Source organism: Saccoglossus kowalevskii, chromosome 12 (assembly GCF_978046115.1).
Source record: "Saccoglossus kowalevskii chromosome 12, keSacKowa6.1, whole genome shotgun sequence".
NCBI lineage: Eukaryota > Metazoa > Hemichordata > Enteropneusta > Harrimaniidae > Saccoglossus > Saccoglossus kowalevskii.
Window position 1 is genome coordinate 27,099,250 of NC_140652.1, and position 18,501 is coordinate 27,117,750.

The 18,501-nt window shown below is 32.5% G+C and overlaps 1 protein-coding gene across 1 annotated transcript in view; it reads left to right on the forward strand.

Annotated features, from left to right (window-relative positions):
- LOC100379008 (uncharacterized) overlaps positions 1-16,388 on the forward strand; it is a 103,367-nt gene extending 86,979 nt beyond the window's left edge. The window contains exons 31-36 of the mRNA XM_085506544.1: positions 3,935-4,012; positions 5,256-5,381; positions 8,311-8,486; positions 9,436-9,582; positions 12,016-12,141; positions 12,803-16,388. Of these exons, the coding sequence (XP_085362670.1) occupies positions 3,935-4,012; positions 5,256-5,381; positions 8,311-8,486; positions 9,436-9,582; positions 12,016-12,141; positions 12,803-13,040 (891 nt within the window). The 3' untranslated portion in view covers positions 13,041-16,388. The remainder of the gene's footprint in view (positions 1-3,934; positions 4,013-5,255; positions 5,382-8,310; positions 8,487-9,435; positions 9,583-12,015; positions 12,142-12,802) is intronic.
- The last annotated feature ends 2,113 nt before the right edge of the window (positions 16,389-18,501 follow it).

Consider the following 18,501-nt stretch of genomic DNA (forward strand, 5'->3'; position numbering starts at 1 on the left):
TCCAACAGATAAAGTTTTTGTGAAAACAATTTGGAAAGTCAAAACCAATGTGTGAAATTTATTCGGAACAGAAAACAGCATGAAAACATTGTGGAAAGGTGAATAAGTGATAAATAAGCCATCTTATATGCATATGAAATATAATTATCATAACGAACTGTGCTCTGTGCTGTTCTTCTTAATAACAAACGATGAGCCCAGTAGCATGCCCAAATACATACAAAACATTTTAACCTTTAAGTGTGAATGTGCATGAAAAATGTGGTGTATATTTAATATTTCTATAAATAATACTCTGCATGCATAATCTTTTTCTTTGTTCTGTCATTGCTGCATGATTTTGTGATCTAATATTGAATGTATTCCGTTTTTCATATCATATAGCCTCCTCTTTTCAGTATAAAACCCCAGTCTTCCATATCTCTATGGCTCACCAACCCAATTCTGAGGTATTGATCTCATTGCACTGCATGTACACAAATTCTCTTGAACTTGTCATTAACTTTTACTCACATAAATAATTCACCTGAACTTCGACTCCATTCTAGCTCTCTATACAACTTAATAGATGAATACAAAACCATTATAAACCTTTGAATGTCCATAAACTACACTTTTGGAATTCATACAAGATTACACTGCAATATCCAAACCAGAAAATAATGTTTTAAAAAAAATAATAATGCCCTATAACCAACTAATTATTTCAGTTTTTGAAGGAACATATAAGTTCGATATAAACTTGAATTTATTAATGTTAAAACACATAATTAAAGAATCTTGTTCTATTATGGAATATTTTTGAAATATATTGACTTAAATACAACCTTATAAATATTCTTCTTTGAAAAAAATGACACTCAAATTCACTTCACTATAGTTGCATGAAGCACCTTACTACCCATACACAATTGTTGTCATATTGTTTATTAAGTTGTCTGCCAACGAAAACCTGCTTTAGTTTATAGTTATTTTGTCATGGTTTTGGACTATATATTATAGATTATTGTAACACCATGCATATTGGATAATATTAGGCCAATAATGTGTCATGAAACAAATATTGCAGTCTCTTATTTGGATATCTTTCAAAATAATTGTGTTAGGGTGGTGCAGAGATGGTGCACAGAGATAATGCATGATTATTAGTAGTAGTAGTAGTGTATTAGAGAATGTATGCAGACATAATTCCTATGTTGCACAGCTTATGTACACATTATGTCTTACAAACAAAAACAAAAAAATGTATATCAATAACATTGTGATGTGTACAGAAATGTGTAATGTGAACTATTTAGTGAGAGCATACTAGTTTTAGTGTATCTGCATGTTAGTGTCTGATCTGTATGTACATGTAATGCATACATTAGTGAACCACACCTTGCAATGCATGTTTTAAATGACAATTATGGGGGATTACTTGTGCTTCAGACTACATTGGTGAAGTAAGGTATTGGGTAGTCATGCACACTTGCTGCTCAACATGGCAAGGCTTGTATTTCTCATGACTATTTGTCCATCTAGTGTTTTAAATTGCTTGACTCTTATGCTGGTATTGACCAAATGTTGCTGGTTTTAAATTCACATTCAAACCATAATTATAAGAGCTTTTTAGGCTGACCTAAAAATGTATGAATTATCGATCACAACCTGAAGAATGTTCAATGACCTGAATTTATTCATGAGAAATATTTAGCCCCATCTTATTGGTGAATTACTAATGCTTGGGAATAGCATGCTGGTAAGCTTACTGACCACATACTCTTCTCTCTACTTGTTTATATTTCGTCACTTTTGCATCTTTATCATCAATTGGACGCAATTGATGGGCGTAGGGTACCAGACGACGTGCGTCCGTTGCCACATTTCTTGGCTTTGCTGGGACACCCAATTCACAGGGCACTTCCTCCGTAAGTACTTTCCCCCAACACCGAGCACAGAATGCCTGCTGTTCACAATTGCGCATCCATTACTGCATGTCTTCACTTCATTTCAACTTTAACATAATCTTCCACATTGTGGGATCTCAGCTTTTTATGTGCAGTTCATAGTACGATTACATTCCATTGACACAAATACAATCACACCATATATTACTTGATGAACCATTGTCTTTTAATATAGACCAGATCAATCTAAAAAATGCAGACCTGTTTGAATCTGTTATAACATTTTGCATGATCAACTATGACAGATGAGAAAAGTTCTATGGATAGTTCAGATTAAAAAAAAACTTGTGAAAATGAATACACACTTTATTTTTAAATGAATCGTGTTATGTAATGATATTGCTGTTCCATGTCTTCTGTCATTCTAACTGGTTTGATTTATACATTGGGCAATTCTTTACATTTTATTCACATGGAACACTGCTTTCAAATTATGGCTGCTATTACCTACTCTGGACTCTTACTCATGGCTCATACATCACATTGCTTTCATTGTGTATTTCATTTGTATTTGTTTTTTACACCAATAAACATTGTCCACATTTCACACAGAACATGCAGGTCCATTTACAGCACATCTTCACGAGTTATTTGTGGTAATTTTGAATACTGTTCGTTGAATGTCAGTTAACATTTTACTTGAACCAGTCATATTCACAAATCATTCACAAATACAATGCATGACAGCTACTAGCTATGGATCATTTGGTCGGTTTACAGTCCACCTTACATATCATCAGTTCACATATATAAATGCGTATAAACTATTTGCATTTCATTGTTTGAAGCGTCAAGAGCTTTCTATTTCTATTGTGTGATGTAATATGCATGTAGTGTTGTTGGTGCCCATGCATTCTATGTGGGCACGCAAGACTTCATCATCAATTGATGAATGCAGACTCTACAAGATGTGCAGCTTATTTATTTATTTATTTATTTATTTATTTATTTATTTATTTATTTATTGTGTAAACTTTCAAAGATAACGTAGATGCCTAAAAAAATGAAGCTAATATTGTAACATATCAAGTTGTGTGGTTGAAATCTAGATATGTCAAACCTAGTATATTTACAGCATTTTCTGAAAATCAAATCATAGATCTTATGCTGCTTAATATGTTGACGAGTGTTCAGTATGATTGTACATTTGTACATACTAAATAAGCATTACTCCCTATATTAATATATATAACTGACTTTGTATCATTGCTACACTGTGTATATGTGTGTAATAATTGATGGATTGAGTTGCATGTTATGGCGTAATTACTGAAAATTTGTTGATATAGTGATAATGTTAAAAAGTTTTCATAATCTAAGTGATTGTTAGTGTCACAGTTGTTGCCACTGTGTAACTATAAAGTACAGTTTAAGTTAAATATCAAGTATAGTCCCTGAATGAATTAATATTCTACTATTTAATTTTGTATTATGATTTATATACAGCAAGCCTGTATAGTGATGTCTGATGAAGATTTGATTACGTAAAACGTTTAACTAACGTATAATAATTTTTGAAAATGTTGCACATTTGTGATTTCTGCTTCACAACTTTGCTATGGCTGATTTCAAAAGGTCCCTTGTCACATACAATTTTGCGTCTTGGTGAATTGTCTTATAATAAACATTCTTTGGCAATAATTATTATATTGCAGACCGAACACTGTCAATAATATATATATGAAACACATTTACGATCACTTGCAATTGTTATACCTTCTCATAAAATATTCAGTAGAACAGATTATTACTTTCAGATAGTTTAAAATAATTATTGGAAGTTATTCTATAAAACTATTTAATTAAAATTAAAATTAGATATTAGATCATCATTATTGATTATTTTCTAAAGTAGTGTTTAAAAAAGTATTGCATTGATTGTCTGCCTGTACTCCAGTTCCACGTTCATTATTAACATTATTTATAATGTAGTTTTACTAATATTTTATTTCCTCTCATGTCATCACTACCACTATCTGTCACAGTCATCATGTCGACCAGCACTGAATTCGAATATGAGTATTGATGCCCTCTCAAATAATTTGCCTGTCAAATTAATGGAGGTGAGACTTAACAAACCAACTTACTAATATCCTTCTCCCTTCCACCTTGAACATTTAAGGCCTAAGTAAGTTGATTCTTCAATTTCCCAATTTTTAATTTAAAAAGGCATGTTAACCCTTTGAATGCCAAAGTTGCTGTTTGTTATTTTTCACAAAATAAATCTGCATAAATAACTCTTTTCATACTTTTCCTGAAGTTTTGATTAAGACTAATTGGAAATATGAAAATATGAAAAAAGTATAAACAAAATACATAAAAAACTGTAAAATTTTGCAGTCAAATTTGTTGATGAAACAATATGGTGTTTAAAGGGTCAATAAAATGGAAAATCCTAAAGAAATAAGAAATTTTTTGGAACAAATGCAAATCCAGAAATCAACTTTCATTGGCCTTTATTTCCATTAATTTCTCTCATTAATATAACTAACTTCTACATGCCTACAAACAGTTAAGGAACTGAGTAATAATGAGAAATTTTGAAAATTTTCAGATGAAAAGAAAATGATTGGTGGGAACACTGATCTAATTCACTATCATGACTCGTTTCACTTTTACCACATTTATTTGTCATTTGAAATCCTATGCACCAATATTAGTAGAGCAAACCAAAAACTTTTAATTATTGACTGTTTATGTTACATTTTTCTGATGTATTTTGGAAACATTCTAAGACTTTGATTTTAAGGAAAAAGGCAATTTATACATCATTCATATAATAATATTAATTTAGTACTCATTGGCTCAGTTAAGATGGAAGTCTCAAGTTTGCTTACAGAATGGTTTTACCAAAAAAGTTGATCAAACTTTTGGCCAAAACAAATTTTATTATCGGCAAAACTTTTAAAATTTGTTTTCCCACCAAATTAATGCAAATACTTTCACGCAACAAGAAGAATTAAGTGTATACATATTATCAGCCCATATGAATGATTTAATGAGAAACTTTTTTGGCACATTATTTTCTGAAACTAGTCTGAATGCATTTTCCAACATCAGGTTGCTTGTTATGAAGAATTGCTTGGTACAGTTGAAGAAAGCAAAATGAAATTCACATTTGAATTTTGCATTTCTCTAACAAATCAATTATTAAATGGAAAATGATATCAGTGATACACTATGGTTTATAATATTACAAATGGATTATTTTTTCGTGGCTTTAAACTTTATGAAAACAAAAAAAAACTTGTTGAATAATAACTCAATAACAACTTATTCCTTGTTGAAAACTTTTAACATGCTTAGCAACGGAAAAAGCGCATCCCATTGAGGAGTAGTAAGAGCGTATGTTATGCATCACCACCTTTCATAGTACAATCATCACCTAGATCTGATAGCACATTATTACTAACAACTGACGACACAGAAGAGGTGAGAAATTACTAACATTTATGCATGTATCATTGTTTTATGGCTGCACAAGCTAGATAATTCATCCAAACTTGTTTATGGTTCACAAGGTTTAAGTGCTTGGTTGAAAAAATTCTTTTATCACCTCATGAACCCAATTCACTTATAGTGTCTGTTCATTGATGATACGTTTTAGCTAAAGGGTCACGAATTTATACATTTACTCATTCATCGAATAGACATGCTAAACCATGTTAATTTTATATTTTATAATAGCTGGAAGGTATGGGCAAGCATATAGCTTAGGCAAAAAACATTTTGATATCCAGTGTAGCAGTAGTGAATATATCCTATATCTAGATGCAATGTAAAGGTGATAAAATGCACGATTTGCATGCGATCAATGAGCAATGTGATTGCTATAAAAGAGCAACACAGACGTTATAAATGTATGACCCTAATGCAAGAATATGTGATGTCATTTTTTTTTTTTTTTTACATACATAGTGCGAAAAGCTTTCTGCTTTAGTTGTACATCATAATTTTGTGGTTTAAATTTAAAAGACCACAGAGTCGTGTGCTGTATGAACTACATTGTTTGAACAAAATTCAATTGTGTACTGTGTGCAATGACTGATACATTTCAAGTGGAATGGATTTATTTCATATTTAAGAGTGATATTTCAGAATGCAACATTATCTGGATACTTGCTTATTGAGTCTGATATAGGGCAGTATCATTCAAGTCTTTCACTTTATAATAGTGCGAGTCACAGACGTACCCAAATCAAAATGGAATGATAGTTTTTGAGCATGTTCTACTGCTGTACCTGTAGGTTGTATGCAAAGATAAGTTGTGCATATGAGTATGAGTATGAGTGAAACTTTTGTTTTGTGTATCTTTCCTACGTTTTTATAACTGCATTTCCCTAAGAAATCTCTACAAGTATATATTATTTATCACAGTTTTATTAACACCTTTACTTGCCTGCTATTCTAACCACTTTTAATTTGCTTCTTCCCTTCAATCTGTAGCTTCCTTTCAGCCATATTAGTCGTGGTAGATCTGATCATATACAGTCGTCTCTTAGTTTAGATGAGGTGATTCATTATATTTTCATAATTATGTTGATATTAATTTTATGTAAATTCATCACATTCATAAAATATGTGTTATCATCAATATTTTTCAAAATCTATAATCTCACTTCAGAGAAGAAATAATAACCTATTTAAAGATTTTTGCATCCTGAAATATTTTAAATACTCATAGCAAGACACTTAGTCAAAATAAAAAAAAAAAATGTATCAGTTTACTTAATGTATGATACACATATTTGCCATATATTTGGTTGTATTGTGCTGCTTTAATTCATGAGAAACTTCATTGAAAATATTCGTTATTCATTCTAATAACATTTGTTTTTCATCTACTAACATAATGTAATATTAACATACAAATTTTAAAAATTTCCCCTTTGGTGCTTTCTACTACAATACCTGATTTACTCTACTGAACACGTATCATTTTAACCCTTTAAGATACAAAAATTCTGAAAGTAAAATGCAATTTTGAGAAATACTAAATCCAAAACAAAAAAATTTGGTAGCCAAGTTCAGAACAATCAACCAAATCTATCCATTGAAAAGGCACAGATACCAATATAATCAGACTTGTAGGATAATTTATACACAGTGTCTTTTTAATACTCTGAGTGTGAAATCAAAAACATAATGTTATCTTATCCACTATTTGTACTCATTTTTAATACTTTCTTCATTGCTATAGACTGATAGAAACTCAAATTTTCCTATAGATGCAACAAAATTATAATGACCCCCCATTGAACAACTTTCATTTTCATACTCCATATCTCCTCTCTGATAATCTATAATTATCACACTCTATACCTTTGATTTCCCCTGCTGAGTACATCTGATTTCTCCCCCACTTGATCACATTTGATTTTGTCAATCCCTAATCCCTACTAAACCCCTGTACTTTCCCAACTCACAATACTGATATTCTTAACTGTGTATCTTTAATGGTATGATTGTTCGTATCTCTTTCAGTAGCAGGTATTTTTGCACAAAATTTCATGAAATCTGAACACTTTTCATGATGGTTATGTCACCTATCGTAATAGTTAAATTGAAGTATGTTTAAATCTCAGAAACATTTTAACCTTTGTCAATAATGATCTCATGTAACTGTTGTATGGGCTGTATATTATTGTGTATATGTTTTGTCATTTCTTGCGTGTTTTGTATTAAATGTAAAGCATTTAAAAGTACATAATTTATGTAATTCACACAAATAATACTTTTACCGGTACTGTCAATTACAATGGACCCAAACAAGATTCATACAGGGAGTTTGAAGAGTTCCTATGAACATTGCAATATTACTTTCTTATTGGTGTTATCAAATGATTTAATGTTATAAAAACCATTTGCTACATTTTGTGACAATCTCGCTTCCCTGGCGCTACATGATTTGGGACGAGGTACATACTATGGCCAAGTTGTTGTCTGTTTTAATATTTTAACATTGTTGTGACTATACCATCTGTATGAATCTTATTTGTTTATGCTTCAACCTCTCAAGTTACTTTACAAATCTTGTTTGTGTTCGCTGTAACTGTGACAGACATATACTGTATTTGCTCTATTAGAGGTACATCTTCAGTGCTTGCAAACCATCAGTTGCATTTATTGTATACTGGATCATTCTAATATTAACTGTGTTTGGCCATAGTCACACTGATGTTGTAAATGTAAGCACATGGGTTACTAATGGAGCAGACACGGCAGTCAAATGTATCACATCATCTACATTGAATATTGTGTAGTGTTTATAATTAGACTCGGATAAGGTAAGTACTGTTGATGTTTAAGCTGTTTAATCAACCATGTCAACTAATGAAAATTCATCACTGTTTATGTTCAGGATGCACGTGGTAGATTTACACAGGCAATAGCTGCTACAACACTAAGGAATAAAGTGACAGGGCTGTTACAGGGAGCTCGCAGGGCATCAGTTGCAACTGATGCTAAACAGTCATTAGAAAGAAAAAGTAGTCTTCCTGAAGAAGATGAAGGAGTTTCGAATGGCTCTTCTAAAAGGTATGTCATGACATTCGTTCTATGCAATAATTTATTTCACCTTAGACTTCAAGTAAGGACAGTTTTCCCATGTTGAAATGTTCATTTCTATCTGTTTATTGTATGGATTTTTTCCATCAGTCAACAGCCCATTTTCGGTTCACCGTGAGATCCAACGTTATGTTTAAATTCCAATGTAAAACAGGACAAAGGAACTTAATATATTGATGTATTGCCATCATTACATCGGGTGAGATTCAACAAACACAAATTTAAAATAATTTTTGAGTATTTTCATGCCTAGTAATTTGCTATACGCATTTGATGATATTAATTTTAATGAAAATGTATTCTAACGCCATATTCTTATCTGAAAGATTGGCCTTCAACATTGTAGTAACAAAAAAAAAAAATTCAAGTTTAAAATCAAATCTTTACACAAGATCTCACAGTTAATGAAAAATTAGCCCCATCACGAAATTATAAAATCGCCAATTTATATCCAATGGTATACCGGTAAACACTGTAAGGCCAAAAAAAAAAAAAAATTATGTTGCCCTCAAGTCGGAAAATTTAAAAATTGGGTCAGTCAGTCAGATTTGTTTCAAGAGAAATACAGATCAACCGGAGGTTCAAAGTAGCCACTTATCCCCACAGGAACCCTGGGGGTCAAACAACAGTCCGGGATAGTTAATTTTTAGAGGAAACACTTTTTTACTGCTTAAAATGATGAGTTTTTAATATTTGGGTTTATTTAAAAAAAAAAAAAAAATTGTGACCCGATATTTCATATTTTTCGGTTGGTCGCTGAGGGCAACAAAACAATTTTTTTTTGGCCTAATACACCAACCCCAAAATCTCAATTCAACTTTCAGTTTTAATATAAATTAATTAATGTACATTGTGCAGAATAACAAACAGCAACTTAAAAAATAAATGTACAAAACATGCTTTTGCCATGCTCTTCTAGTTCAACTTCACCAAGACAAAGGATTAGTTTTGGTACAGCAACAAGTGCTGTAAGAAGAAGTAATAGTCAATCACCCCCAGCATCACCTTCGTCATTAGTTGACAAGAAGAAATCTGACCAGAAAGAAGAAGATATATTCCAGAAAGGGTAAGTGCTTCATCATTACAGTGATGTATTTCTTTTTTTGAGTAAAAGGGGAAAAAATGGAAATGTATGGTAGTCTCCAAAATACTGTAAAGCCACTGCCTGTACACAAATATGCATATACATGTATATTATTATATAATATTAGTCTCTGTATTGCCCGAGACTGAAATCCAGGTCATTCTAATTAACTCTCGGTCAGTGTGACTGTGGCTTCTCGGTGCACTATATTCATATAAACAAATTTGCTTAAAATCAATTCCAAAATTATTTTATAAACCAGAAGTTTAGCAATAAATCACAAATCATACTGAAATTCCTAAAATACTGTTATCTTTGTGCATTTTGTGAGGCAGTATAAAACCATTTTGACCATACAACAATGAACAGAGATCAATTTGCATATTCACACCCAGGAACAAAAAAGCCACAATTGCCTGCACACAGTAGCACCACAGTTACTAAAAAAGACGGTTAGGAAACGAATCATGTTCTTTTCATTGGATGCGTGTCGCGGGTAAACATTTGAAACAAAAGGCGTACTAATCTGTGATAAATCATTAACATAAAATGTAGAAAGGAAATCACGCAAATATGACGTCATTTTCCCCCCGAGTTCATTGCAATCAACAACTGCACGCCTTTTTATTGTGTCTCTGTTGATACTTTCAGTAATACTAAAGTGTAAGTTGTTACAGTGAATCCTGACAAAACCTGTCGCTCGATTTAAACTCAAAACAAATTTGCCTGTCGTGTATGGCATTTTTGTTTCTAAATAACAAGATCGGCAGAAAACTGAAATAAAAAAACCAACAAAATATGATCAGAAAAAAAGACGTCAAAGAAACCATACAAGTGTTTATATTTCAGCCAGGCGAAAGTTTTAATGAGGAGCCATGATACCACGTACATTTTGTTGGAAATAACAAAGTATGCGATAAGATAACTGAAATGACCCGCCCATGCTCTACAAAATGCATGTAAGCAGACCAAATATTGAAATTAAGAACGGTTAAAAAGGGTTCGAAAAATTGATTTGGCGAAGAGACTGCTAGAAAGTTGTACCGACAGTTCAATGTGTTCAAAAATTGTAACGTTGACTAAAACCACATTTAACGTGCAAATATTGCAACATGAAAAATTTTCCAAAAAAACTGAAACAAGGACAGACAAGAACAATTAAACAGGCATTTTATGAAATTGGCGGAAAATGTTGAATACATTTTCAACAATTTCTACGGCGTCTACAAAAAAGTGTTACGACTTTGAACAAAATGGCTGATACAGTGACGCGAAAGCAAAACGACAAAAATAACTCTAATAAGCCCCCCAATCGCACACAACCTTCATAAGTACGCACAGTAGTATACTAAAAAATCATTTGGTAGTATTTTTTATAATATAATGTATTTTAAAATAGTGACTTAGGGGTTAGAATTTTTTTCACTTTTCTACCGGGACCCAAGCTTACTCTCATGACAACAGTGAAAACGATAAATGACGATTCTCGATTCTGAATGTTTTCACAGTCACAAAGAGTACTCATCCGAAATGTACGTGTGGTTCTTCGTAGAGTTTGTTCACTAAACGTGGATATTCTATCGAAAACGAGCTTAAAATTTCAAATTCGCGGAACATCAAGTGATCGACACAAAAATGAAACATAATGGTGGACCTTGAAATCTCAAGCAATAGAGGGCATACACAGCGCGACACACATCCTTGAGGGATTAGGCAGATTCACACCTTTTAACAATGGCGTTTCCTAACCGTCTTTTTTAGTAACCGTGGTAGCACCAATCAGTACCCAAAACCACATCTTGGCCATCCTGCCGGAAATATTAAAGTGTAAGCCACACAAAAGTTGGCTTTTAAAAATAAGTAGCAGGTCATTAGAAAGCTGTCATTAGACCATCAGTGACCATAATTTTCATAATAGCATCATTTGCATCAAAACAGAAATGAAGAAACTGACATCAGAGGGCTAAAATCACAATAAGAGAAACCTATTATTCAGAGATAAAAACAAATACCGAGGTAGTTAGCTTCTGGGTATGCAAAGCACACAAGGGAGGTAATGAGTTTGGTATTCCTGTGTAAGCAAGATTTATGAGCAGATTTTGACCAAATATGGAAAGCAGCAGACCTGTCTGCTTTTTAAGTAGCTAATTTGCCATAATAATGTTGTCATTTCAGCCTAATTTAGACATTTAAAGCCTATGAAAAGCTTATAACATAGTTGTGAACCAATGCAGATTTAGAACAGTCATACTTTATTTTAATGTACTGTTGATGACGCATATAAGCATATAGTGCATTGTGATTGGATTAGGACAGATTTTTCAGTAACACCAGAAGTTTTGAGTTTTGTAGGCTTCCAAAATGATTAGCAATCTGGTGACAAAGCATAATTTGCATGTTTGTTTTGTGTTTTAGATTTGAACAAGGTGTTAGGTGCCAAGTGTCCAAAGAGATTACAGATCTTCGAGAACAACAGAGAGTATTTTGTGACAACTTAGAAGAGTTGATGGACAATGCTGAACTTGACTTGGAAGATGAAGAGTAAGTGGAAATCCTTATGTGTGTATCGGAGGTTGTGTAGAATGCATGTTCACACAAAGTCTGTGGATGTTATTATTAACTCTTTATTGAACACAGTCCAGGGCTTATGGATTGGGTTACGTTTATTCCAGTATCTCAAAAGTTCATGGACTGATTTCCTCCAAACTTGGTTCTTAGTTGATACATGATAGTATACATATGCTCCAGATATTTTTTTGTGCAGATAAAAATGGCTGACTGGCGGCCATAATTAACCAAAAAATACCTAAAAAATTTGCATTTTATATGCTTATCTCTCAATTAATTTGGTTCCAAAACAGACGTCACGAAATGTTGAAAAAAAAATTGGTCAATCAAAAAAATTGTTCACATGATAACCAAAAAAATAATCCGTATAATGTAATATGCATTTCTTTTTTTAAATTTTTGTTGGTAACAAATCATAAATCAAATCAGCTACTACTTGTCAGTGTTGTATAATTTGTTAGCTAAATTTATTATATTCAATGTAGATAAACAGAAACTATCAGACCCTGTAGCCCAACGACTTTTTGGACTTAATGACAAACATTGGTGACAACTATTGATCTATTGTTTATATGTGATTACCTCATAAACTTTTCAAAAGTCTTCAACCTTTAATATGTTTTCTTGTTTACAGGATTGAATCATCAGAGAAAAAATTGTGGTGGTGGCCGTCAGAAAACAATCCAAGAAGTAAATTTCTTCGTGTAACTATTTCTACCATTGTATTCATTGTTGCAGTCTTCTTGATCATGGTAGTTCTCCTCCCTGTGCAATGCGGATCAAAAAATAGTATCCCCCTTTCCTGGACATCTTTTGGAGAATTATTTGGACCATTCACGGATTTAAGACATCAAGCACCACCTCCACAGTAAAGTCTTGTCTTAGCAGTCTTTTTTGAGTGAGTCTTTTGGTTTCCAACCCAATCAGCGCAAGTTAACAGTCAATATAATGTGGATGATAAGCACTGGTTGGTAATCAATTTGTCTTTGTTAACAGAATAAAATCATTGAATTTTGAGGCATTGTTTTTTGTCCAGAGATGTTAGATTGGATATAAGGAAGAAGCATGACTGAATGCTGGAAATATAAAAATATTACAGAGTAACTGACGCAGTCCATTTTAATGAAACTTTGAAGTTGAATGGATCCTAAACTCAGGGCCAAATCTGAGTTTTGGAAATGGTGAAGTAAACATTTTAAAAATTACTAACATCGTTAGGCATTCTGGTTAGGCATCTAAAAGATTTGTATACCTCTGTGTGTTGAAGCCATTCCTTGTTTAGATAACTTTAATGAAGTCTCTTGAAGAAGACATTACCTGAATCCAGCATATGCAATGGTGGTTTCATAAAATCTGTTCGCACAACTGTGACACTAGTGTACCTTCCATGCAATACATATTGGCTGTGATGCCATTATGTATTGTTCAAGGAAAGTTAGGAAACAGTTCTCAGACAGTGACTTGAACATGTCTGGGTTTATCTTATACATTAACCAACTAGTATATTGAAAAGTAATGTGTTCACATTGATAGATACAGTTGTGTAATTCAACAGTGGTGCTACAGGTCTTTGATTCCCAATCGACCTTCATTAATAATTTTGTAAACACTATCCAGTGTTACTCCACTGATTGCATTTACAGACATTTCTTGAAATGTCTGCACCTACCACTTGCTCACTAACTTTGAGTGCACTTTATTAATATGATAAACAAAAATGGCCAGGTCTACACATATCTGTAGTTACATCCTTGTAGCGATGCAATGACAAGCACTGCATACATGGTTTTGATATTACTTGACTTGCTTGTTGCATAACCTTTTAAAGGTTCATTCTATAACCTATACTTCTAATTAATTCCAGGGCAGTATTCTTTTATGGTGGCTTTAAATAGCTAATTATTCAAACTGATGGCATAATGCAATGCCTGTTTATAAATTTCAGTTTAGCACTAAGCTTACCATTCCATAATATATTTACTGATAATTTCAGAAAACTGACATGATTGCTAGAAATACTTTTTAAACTTAAGGCATCAACATTATTGAGGACAAAATCCACTATCTGAAAATCATAGTCCTGATCTGAATTATATTCATTTGATGTGAACCTTGAACTGACACCAAAGAACATGAAACAGGATGTGATCAATGTTCTTCTTGTTTTTTGCACAGATGAAAAATACAATTGTTGATAATATTTTTTCACATTTGTTCACAAAATGGAGTTTTATGCATGAAAGCTTTTTTTTCATTAGAATCACATACATGCAATGATGACTTAATAAACATTTAACCAAGGCCATATGCTATGTTACTGTAAAATATTTTTTTAGCTGGAAATAATTTTCACTGAAAAGACTTTTTGGGTGTTTTGTATGGAAAATAATTACCAAGCGAAAATAATTTATTCTACAGTAGTTTAATGTTGTGCTTCCATTAAAGGGAGGTGCAGTACTTTTGACTAAATGTGAAACATTTTGGTCAATGAACATCAAGACACAATTTATACTGGAGATCTTTGAATTTGTACTGGAACCAATGACTAGTCATAGCTAGCATTTTTCAACCGAATCATATGGTCAATAATTTCCTATTTATGTCGTCTACACACATTTCAGATCTGCTTGTACCAGACATGGGTATGGCAGCAGTGCTGTCTTTGACATGCTTTTCTATTTATTTTATCAATAGTTATTTCCTTATCTTTCATTTGAGTTTTTTTTTTTTCATATTTGTGCTTTTATATTACCAGCCAGCAGCAATATTTAAAGTGATTATTTTAATGTATGATGCAATTGATGTAAAAATTTACATGTATATTATAGAATAATTTACCGTAAATCCACACACTGCTTATATGAGTGAAGACATTTTTTGAGTCAAGCAGGCTAAGTAACATTTCATGTTTGTACATATAATTGTCAGAAGATAATAACCTTGATATATATTTTGTATAACCAATTCCGATGCTTTGTTAAAATGGAAAATTGTTTCATGTAGAAATTGTTGAATATTATCTACCAATCTGCTTTGTTAAAGAATGAAACTTCCCTCTGAATCATTACAAAACTCATATTCAGTGAAGACTAATCTAATCTGATTTGTTTATAATTCTAAAATCACTATGTGATCACTAAAACAATACATGATTTGTACTGTGCATACATATTTATAGCAGCTTTACACTTCCACCAAATACGAGTTGAATGCATGTATTGATTTGGTCTCGCGAGCCTGACTCGCCATTAGGTAATTTGTAAAATGCTACTAAATTGTACGACAGTGTTATAAATTGTTGTGATGTTAAATATGTTCTTGTTATGCCGATGGTTCACATAACCGCCTTGCCATCTGCAAAATTCAGATTATTTTTTTAATAACTGTGCAATGTAATTTATAGATGTTAATTTTACACAATCCTATGTTGTTATTTTTAAAGAAACTTGATTTCTGAATTTAATTTTAGATGTAATGTTACTACTTTACATGTATATTATTTCTTTTCTTTCAAAATTCAACATTTCTTTTATTTAGAAAGCTTTTTTGATTAGACTTACAGAAGCAGCTTTGGTGTCTGCATATTAGCAGTGATTAACAAGAACTAATCGTTCCAATCCAAGATAAAATAATGGCGTTGTGATTATTTGTTCCTGGTAATAAAACAACTTATAGGCAACATGGTTACAGTAGATCACAGAGCAAGTGTTCACATACATGACAGCATCTTCTGTCATGTATGTGCACACTGTTGGCAGAAATGTAAAAAAAAAAACAGTTTGCAGTTGCAGTTCGCCAGGTTGAATAGCATAATAGATGAATGCCTTCCAATATTTTCTTGCCTTTTGCTTTGTCTATTTGAAAAAAAAATCAGTTCCTCGGAACATTTTTTTTTCTTTAACAAAAGTAATTTTCGAGAACTAAAATTGAGGGAAAAAAATACATCGCTCTGAATTCCAAGATGACGATTTTTTATGTTTCTGTATATAATACACTTAACATAATTTACGATATACAGATAACTATAAATAAATAAATATATATTAATTATTATTATTACTCTTATAAATACATGATTCAAGTGATTGATTACAAGAAAGGTTACTATGGGTACAAATTACATAACTATGCAGTTTTCTAACGTTCGATCACATTAGTTTGAAATTTTGTAATGACTGATGTCTGTTAAATTAAAACATTGAATGTTATTTTTTGTTATATATGTATTGTGTATGATTGATTGTCTAGTATACAATGACTTAATGTATTGCACCTGCGAAAATGTCAAAGTCATTTCAAGGAAAATGCTGTAAGGTCTGAAGAACTGCTATAGGCTGAACGCGCAGCCTTCCTCTTAATTATGCATGCATTTGGATGATGTAAGAAAATTTGCCTATAGGTAGAGCTCATCTGCGTAGAATTGTCAAATCACAGGATTTAAATGTCACTCGTGTGTTTCTCTATCCAGAACTACAAATTGGGGAAGTTTCATGTTTTCACCTCAAAGCCAGTGCAAGTCAATATCAGTCCACTCCTGGGTGTATGACAAAGATCTGGTGAAAATTTCTTTTCGCTCAGCAAAACTGGCGAAAGCCAAAGCTGGTACAAAGACAAGCCATAATGGGAGACATGTGCACATCTATTTATTTTTTATTTGGTTGACCTTTGATTGGCCATTTTTGTCCCATATCAACATTTGGACATTTCATTAATTGTTTCTTTGACATGCCTTGACCAATTTCATTCAAACTTGGCATTGACACCAGTCATGGTGGGTTACTGATGCAGGTAGTTTTTTAGTGTGTCCTGCTCATTTTACAGAGATGATTGTACATATTTGTACAAAGGTAAGATATAATGGGTTAAAAGTTGTTTTCAGTTATTTCTCGATTTCATTAAAATTTAGCCAAAATAGTCATTTTCATCGAAAACTAACAAAATTCAACCATTTCTTGGACATGCCTTGACCGATTTCATTCAAACTTGGCATTGACATCACACATAGTGGGTAACTGATGCACATCATTGTTAGTTATAAGTTATAGATATATAGATGTATTCAAAATGGCCAACTGGTGGCCATTTTGTTTTAAATAATGCTGTTCCAGAGCAATATTTCTCAATATGGAAAAGGACTCATTTGACGATCAGATACAGGATGTAAATCATTTTAATGTAAAAAATCATCATAATCGAGCATCATCTTCTGAATCCATACTTCTGACATGTTTGTGTTCCAACTATATTACTATAAACAAAGCTTTATATCTTCAATTTGAAAACTAACTGGGACTGTGATATGATGGGTTAAATGTTTTTAATTTTGGATTTCAGTGAAATGGCGACCATTTTTATGAAAAAAGGAATAATATTGTTTTTTAGGCTCAACAATGTGCATGTTGATTATTTTTCAAGCAGTGTTCCATGAATCCTAATTAACCAATCAGTGAAAGTAATGTGAACTTGATGGTAAAAAATTGTACATGACCACTGAAAGTAATGTGAACTTGATGGCACCAGTGTGCTTGTTGATGGTTGATCAAGTATCATGTTCTATGAATCCCAATTAATCACTCGGTGAAAGTAATGTGAACTTGATGGCATCATTTGGTACCAACTATAGGAGGTTCAAGATTCATCACAGCCTTGTTTGTTTTCTATTTATATTTACAGTTGCTCAAGAAGTGAATTTTGAACAAAATTATATGCCTATTATTGACAATGCATTGACAAATTGCATTCAAACTTTACATCTAGGTCATGTACAATAATTCCATATGTTGATAAAGAAAATGTCAACATCTATTAAAGGGGTCTCTCAGTCAAAACATGACATTTTTGTTCAAAAAATAGTGTGAAATGGATGTTTATGCCTGTTCCTGGAAATTCATTGTTCAATTTCATTAAATCCTCAATCAATGAATACTATTAAATAGTAGGAAAGATTGTCATGCCAAATTGAGGCAAGATGGGAAAAATATTGACAGCCACTAGTGAGATTTGTGTGCGAAATTTACCCTTCTCACTAGATTCCCTGACACCTCCCATTATCATACCGCCAACACACACCATTGTCATCCTGCACACATTTGTCAGCTCTTGAAATTACGGGACGTGTTCTTTATAAGCAGGTAGCAGAACTAGAATTCTGTACTGCTGAGGGCATGGTCAATAAAGTGTTGGTGTTTAGAGACACTGGGTGTTCTGCCATTCTTCTTCGAAACTATTTGCTGCATCTCCCATAGTTCACTGGAAGAAATCGTACTTGCATACGAGCTGGTGGTACATGGAAACGAGTCCCCGAAGCTGAACAGAGGTCCGTACTCCTTCCTA